This window comes from Poecilia reticulata, linkage group LG6, assembly GCF_000633615.1.
Source record: "Poecilia reticulata strain Guanapo linkage group LG6, Guppy_female_1.0+MT, whole genome shotgun sequence".
Taxonomy (NCBI): Eukaryota; Metazoa; Chordata; class Actinopteri; order Cyprinodontiformes; family Poeciliidae; genus Poecilia; species Poecilia reticulata.
In genome coordinates, this window is record NC_024336.1 from 31114876 (window position 1) to 31121762 (window position 6887).

The 6887-nt window shown below is 44.5% G+C and overlaps 1 protein-coding gene across 2 annotated transcripts in view; it reads left to right on the forward strand.

The window, feature by feature from the left end:
- plcg2 (phospholipase C, gamma 2) overlaps positions 1 to 6887 on the forward strand; it is a 24711-nt gene that overhangs the window by 2664 nt on the left and 15160 nt on the right. For both annotated transcript variants that reach the window (XM_008412702.2, XM_008412701.2), the window contains exons 2-3: positions 4686 to 4877; positions 5813 to 5962. In XM_008412702.2, coding sequence (XP_008410924.1) covers positions 4694 to 4877; positions 5813 to 5962 — 334 coding nt within the window. In that variant the 5' untranslated portion in view covers positions 4686 to 4693. The remainder of the gene's footprint in view (positions 1 to 4685; positions 4878 to 5812; positions 5963 to 6887) is intronic.

Sequence of the window (6887 nt, forward strand, 5' to 3'; positions counted from 1 at the left end):
ACACACACACACACACACACACACACACACACACACAGGAAGCATCAGGAGTAACACAGCTTTACGCGCCACAGAGGGAGAATCCACTTCCTGTTTCCTGACGGATCGACAGGAAGCAGGAAGTGGAGGCTGCACGTTTCCTCGTTTTCTCCTTGCCGATTGGCTGACACCAGGTCCTAGCAGAACCTTTCTGGTCCGAACCCGGTTCTGTTCTCCAACCTGAGTTCTGCTGCCGCTTCAGTTGCTGAGAAATCTGTAATAACTAGAAAAAAACTCATTGGCATTAAATAGATCCTCCGTCTTCCTGGTCTTATTTGCTCCTTTTTCATAGACATTTCTGGAAAAGCACTAATAATCCCTGTGGTGGGTTTTCCAGGAGGTCAGAGGTGAAGCGGTTGTTGGACAGAAGCTGCTGGTGAGTCGGATCAGCAGAGGAAGTAGCCGCTGGTTACACAACGCTGCCGTTTCTGGCTGTCGGCCGGCAGCTGAACACTAATCGCTCTGTTACACGTTGACGCCGCTCTGCTTCCTGAAATTATGGAAATGCTTCAAGCGATTCTGAAGAACTTTACTGTTTGAAAGGGAAGTAGGCGTCTGAAGCGGGTTTATTTCTGCAGATCCGCCCAAAGCGACTGGACTGCAGCTTTGCTTCTGCTACATGTTCTCAGGAAACAGGAAGTTTAAAATCATAGAGTAAGAAAATAAATGGAACAAATTCAAATAGTTTGTCTTTAGATGTAAAACAAACAGAACTGTGAGATCTGCAATAGAAATGATATTCAGCTCACATGAGAGCTGATTCTGTCCAGGAGGATCTTTTACCTGTGACTGGGAGTGATGGTGGGTCCAACTGGTTCCTCTGGGGATGAATAAACTGTTTCACATGAAAACCAGAAATGAGCCACAGAAAGGAGAAAACATGATTCATCCTGTGAAATGAAGCAGTGAAGGAAGCAAACTCAAGATGAAATATTCCAGGATCTGACCAGCTGCTTCCTCTTTACCTTCATTATTTAAAACCAGCTCATCAACTGGGGTTACTGGGAGCTTACTGGTCCTCTTTAATGAGCTGCTGCTGGCTCTCTTTACGCCTGAAGGTTTTACTGTGGGAACGCGAACAAAACCGCAGATTTATGACGCAATAAAAACTCAACAAACTGCTAAACATTTACCACACAAGACGTCCAACATGTCCATCATGTCCAAACGTCCATCAGGTCCATGAAGCTGGACTGGAAGCTCCCCAGAGACCCCCAGCCTTCATCCAGGTCCCTCACCGCCCCATCAAAGCATTTGTAGGCTACTTTTCACTGAATATTGTTTTATTATTAATATTACTATCACTGTTGTTGATGATTTTCATGGTTGTTTCTGGAGTTATCGTCAAACATAATTTAACAGAGAACAAAAAAGCCATGAGAATAAAAGTTATTTTCACAGGCGTCTGAAAAATGCAGTGAATGGATAWTAACAGCAGCCAATCAGAGTGGATCAATATTCTTATTCTGTGTCATTTTCTAGTTAAGTTTTTCACAAAATGATAAAAGATGTTCAACATGCCAGTTTAAACTCTGATCTATTAGCAACCGACTGAGCTGCAGCATTAAAACATGGATAGAACTGTAACTACATTAATCACAGCTCTTCTTCTCTTCAGGGTTTCTGGTGGTGCAGCTCTGTGCTGCCTTCAGGAGAATGGGACATCAGAGCATCATCCATAAAACTTCATGTGGCATTTATTGTTCAAACCAGAGCTTTCAGTGGAAAAACTAAAGTTCCTTTTAATGCCATATGAGACAGAAACATGGATTATATCTTTATATTGATCTATTGATTTATATCAGTGACGTGCGGTGAGCTTCATGGCTGGTGACGCTCTGACTTATGACGTAGACACCGTCCATGTGATGGACCTTCGGAAATGTCGCGCATGCGTACAACACTGTGGGCAAAAAGACTAATCTTTTACATTCATCCATAGCCGCGTTAACTCAGTGAAACTTAAAAATGTAGGTATTAATTTGGTGCTATGATCCACAGCAAAGTGATCTGTATTCGCCAAGCTACGCAGACTCGTTGCCATAGCAACTGACAACAATGCCACTTCCTGTTTTAGGATTTAACACCAAAAAACATTCAAGAATTTTGCACACAGATCAGAACATTGAGTTTGTTGTTGTACGTTTTAGACTTAATGTTTTATTAATAATTTCTGTGGTAGATTAGCTACCGCTGCTACTTTACTGAATTATTTAAACATTAACTGTAGCCCACAAAACGCACATTTAATTAAAAAACTAAACAAAAACATCTTATTGCTGTCTTACCTTCACGTATCAATGAAATCCATGCGCCGCTAATTCTGTATAAAATATCCGTTCATCCAAAGCCAAGTTTATCCTCCATGTCTTTTCTACTCCGTCTGAGAATCAAACTGTCTGGAAGTAAAACCTTCAGCTCCGGTGTTGAAACGTTCAGCTCCGGTGTTGGTCTAACTTTAGTTATCATCTCCTGCTTCAGCTGAAAATCCACTTTAGAAAACTGTTTAAGTGTAGAAATGTGGTCTTTCATGTTGAAGAAAACAAATATATCGCAGTACGTATTTACTGTGTGGCTAGCTCCATGGCTAGCTCACCGTGTCTTACTCTGCAGCTGTGCAGTCACAGTATCTGGGATCATGAGCGCCCCCAGCGGTGAGGCAAGAGAACTGCCTGCCTCACCTCCAGTCTGTTCTCTGCTGTTTCTGATCGGTCCACAAAACACGGTACACACACAGTTAGTGACCAACACAAAACACGACACACACAGCTGGTGACAAAAACACTGTACATTAAATACATAAACTAGATTATGGAGAATCAGTCCATACATTCAATGTTTCTTAGCCATTTCATTGCCGGCGTACCGACAGGACGAACATGCTGTCATAATGGCAGCCAGTGCAGTGAGCGAGAGGTTGAGCAATCCCAGGTGAGGCTCAGCTGCTGCTGCCTCACCTGCTTCACTAATGAGCATTTGAATGGGAAAATGCAACAATCCATCGATTTTGAAGAAAAACTAATCAGAATTGGTTAAGCTAAGTAAAAAATAGATACTTTATAGTACAAACCACAGGGTGAAAATAGCAATATAAATGATTTTATTACTATTCCATGATGACAGGTGAGGCAACCGCACGTCACTGATTTATAGATTAATCCGTCGCTCCGTTCAATGTCCCGGTTCTCCCGTTTCAGAGTTTTGCACAAAGTGCGCATCGTCTTTTGTTTTACCCCATAAGCGCGTATCGATGGAGAAAAGCAGACTGACGTAAACCTTGTAGCTCGTTATTCTGATGATTAAAATTCAAAAGTGCTACCGATTCATACCAGATCACGATCTCTACCGAGGAATCAGCCATGGAGGGATTTCTTTATTTAACTGGGTTCATTTCTCAGAGGGACACAGTGAGTGTAACCCTAACCCATCGGGATTTTAGTCATTTATAAGAGAGATTTTCTGCTGGAAGCGGCAGCATCCAGACGGACATGAAACACTTTTTAATACAAGTTGCTGCTTTGACATGATCACAGAACTGACAAAACATGTAGAAAACCCTCAATAAAACATAAAATATTAGAAAATCAGAGAGAAGTGAATCACAGGGTGTAACGCTGAACTGATGCGGTGAAGCTACCAGTAGCAGGAGCTGCGCCAAAAGCTACAAACACTGAAGAGAAGAAGAAGAAGAAGAGTTGCCATGGATGCAGTTGCAGCCAGGCATGNTTATAGATTAATCCGTCGCTCCGTTCAATGTCCCGGTTCTCCCGTTTCAGAGTTTTGCACAAAGTGCGCATCGTCTTTTGTTTTACCCCATAAGCGCGTATCGATGGAGAAAAGCAGACTGACGTAAACCTTGTAGCTCGTTATTCTGATGATTAAAATTCAAAAGTGCTACCGATTCATACCAGATCACGATCTCTACCGAGGAATCAGCCATGGAGGGATTTCTTTATTTAACTGGGTTCATTTCTCAGAGGGACACAGTGAGTGTAACCCTAACCCATCGGGATTTTAGTCATTTATAAGAGAGATTTTCTGCTGGAAGCGGCAGCATCCAGACGGACATGAAACACTTTTTAATACAAGTTGCTGCTTTGACATGATCACAGAACTGACAAAACATGTAGAAAACCCTCAATAAAACATAAAATATTAGAAAATCAGAGAGAAGTGAATCACAGGGTGTAACGCTGAACTGATGCGGTGAAGCTACCAGTAGCAGGAGCTGCGCCAAAAGCTACAAACACTGAAGAGAAGAAGAAGAAGAAGAGTTGCCATGGATGCAGTTGCAGCCAGGCATGTTTTAATGTTACACAATACATTTTACCAAGTTGCTCAGTCTAAACTGGTGGTGTTGTGGATTTAAGGTGTAAAGTTGACCTTTGACCAAACGCCCCCCAAAGGCATCCCAGCGCCCCCCTTTGGTAAATATTTCCGCCAGCGCCCCCTGCCGTCCTCTGAACGCCCCCCGGGGGGGCGGTACCGCCCATGTTGAGAACCGCTAGTCTAGAAGCTGCTCACTAGATTATTCATCAATAATCAACGATGGTGATGATGAAGCTGAGCTCACTACTGGGTTAGAGCGTGATGATGATGATGACGGTCATATTGGTGATGAAGCTCAGCGCCTCCTTCCTGTCCAGCTGCAGCCATGGCCCGTTCCGGCTCGCAGGGCGAGATGACGGAGTACAGGAAGATCGTGATCAAGCGGGACCTGGAGATGGGCGTGGTCATGACGGTGTTCCGGCAGAAGGCGGAGCGGCTCACCGTGCAGGTCATCATGGAGACTCGGCAGGTGGCGTGGACGCGCACCGCGGATAAAACTGACGGAGTCCGTGAGTATACGGCCGTGACTCATCCACAGAGACGAACCCAGAACCAGCAGAGGCTTCAGGGAGAAAATCACTGAAATAAACCTAAAAACTTTAAATATAAAGAGCTGAACTCAGGTACGCGCCAACTATAACGGCAAAAACCGAGTTGCATTGAGGTCCTTCATGACAAACTGCTGGTGGAGGCTCAGAAACCTGCAGCCTGCATGAGGAGCGTCCAGCTGGACGGACCTCATCAGGTCAGGTGTTTCTGCCTCATCCAAACCCGACCCGATTTCAGAGTGGACGCTTTCCAGCACCATCAGAGCTTCGGTCCGGTTCCGATCCGGTCCTCCCTCCTTCAGAGGCCGCTCATGTTGAAGGTTACGGACCTCGGCGAAGTGCATTACCCACAATTCATTGCTGCACGTGACGTTTATGGCAGTTTTGTTTTTCCGTGTTTGTAGAAAATTTCAGGAAAATATCTTGACAATTAGTAAAGTTTGAGTTGATAAACTGAGCAGTTAGTCAAACTAACTGAGGAAACAAAATGTGACAAACAGTAAGATATGAACATATTGGTATAAAGATTGGGCTTTTGTGATGTTGCAACGTTTAAGCACTAAAATAAAATCATCTCACTTTAAAAACGGAGATGACTTTTAGAAAGCAGTATTTGAGAATAAAACTTCGCCAGAGGATTAAATATATAATTTAACTCTTCATCCCGTTAGAAGGCCAAATTTGATGACATTGAAACTCTGTGAGACTGACTGCTACTGGAGATTCTTCTTCCCACGACTCGGATGTGATGGTTATAAACTGAACTGAGGTCAGCTCTGGGTAAATCACCATGGTAACAGCTCTGGTCGCCCCTCCAGCCGCTGGTTTCCCGTCTGACATCAGGACGTTGTGTCCAGTAAGGTCCGGTAAAGTCTGACCCGTTGGTTCTGTTCCAGTGGACCTGTCTGAGATCAGGGAAGTCCGTCCAGGGAGGAACTCCAAAGACTTTGAGCGCTTCAAAGACGGGAAGGACAAACACAACGACAACACCTGCTTCACCATCTTCTACGGCTCCCAGTTCGTCCTCAACACCCTCAGCCTGGGAGGTGAGCGCTGCCTTTCTACTCGCTGATCGGGTCAGAGTTCTGCTGAACTGGGTCGGTACCGAACGCCGCTCTGTTTGTCCTGTCAGCTGGGGACAAACTGATTTCATTCTGGCTGCCAAACACATTGAAAAACTAAGTACACCCTTTCAGTCGTGATTTTTGTTCCTTTTAATTTTGGACAGTTATGTAAAGTTTGTTTTTTCAACCAGAGCAGCTAATTAGCATCTGGAAGCTCAAAGAATCCATGAACTTTGACCCCAAATCCCATCCATCATAACCAGGAAGGATCATATCCCCAACTCCAGCGTCTTCCTGACCATACGACCAGACAGATGTAAAAACAGCAGCAAAAGCAAAGGAGGTGGATTAGCAGAGCTGCTAACAGCTGCTGATGTCATCATGTTGCTGTGGAGCATCGGTGCTAACATGCTAACATGCTAAGAGCAGCAGTCTTCAGCTTTGGTGCAACACTGACTGCTACTGGAGCTCCTTCCTGCCTCAGCCAGACTTTCCTCCTTCCAAACGTCGGTCAAAGAGGGTGTACTTAGTTTCCCATTGTGTTTGATTTAATACTTCCTGTTGTGTGTTTCCAACGCTGACAGTGAAATTGAGCTATTTGCAGAACAGATGGCCTCGATCGCAGCCTGATGCATGAAGCCTTTCATGCGGGGTGTACTTTCTTTTTACCGTGGCAGTGACTCATTAATGCATGACATCTATGGCTGCTCATCAAAAACAAGTGAAGCAGGAAGTGAACAGCGCTGCCCCTGGTGGACATTTGAATACATTTCCATAAATCATTTGCATATTTCTTTGATCCCTGATGGGACGTTGTGATGCGTTTCCTGTTTTGGGAGCGATGAGGTTGTGATGCGTTTCCTGTTTTGGGAGCGATGAGGTTGTGATGCGTTTCCTGTTTTGGGAG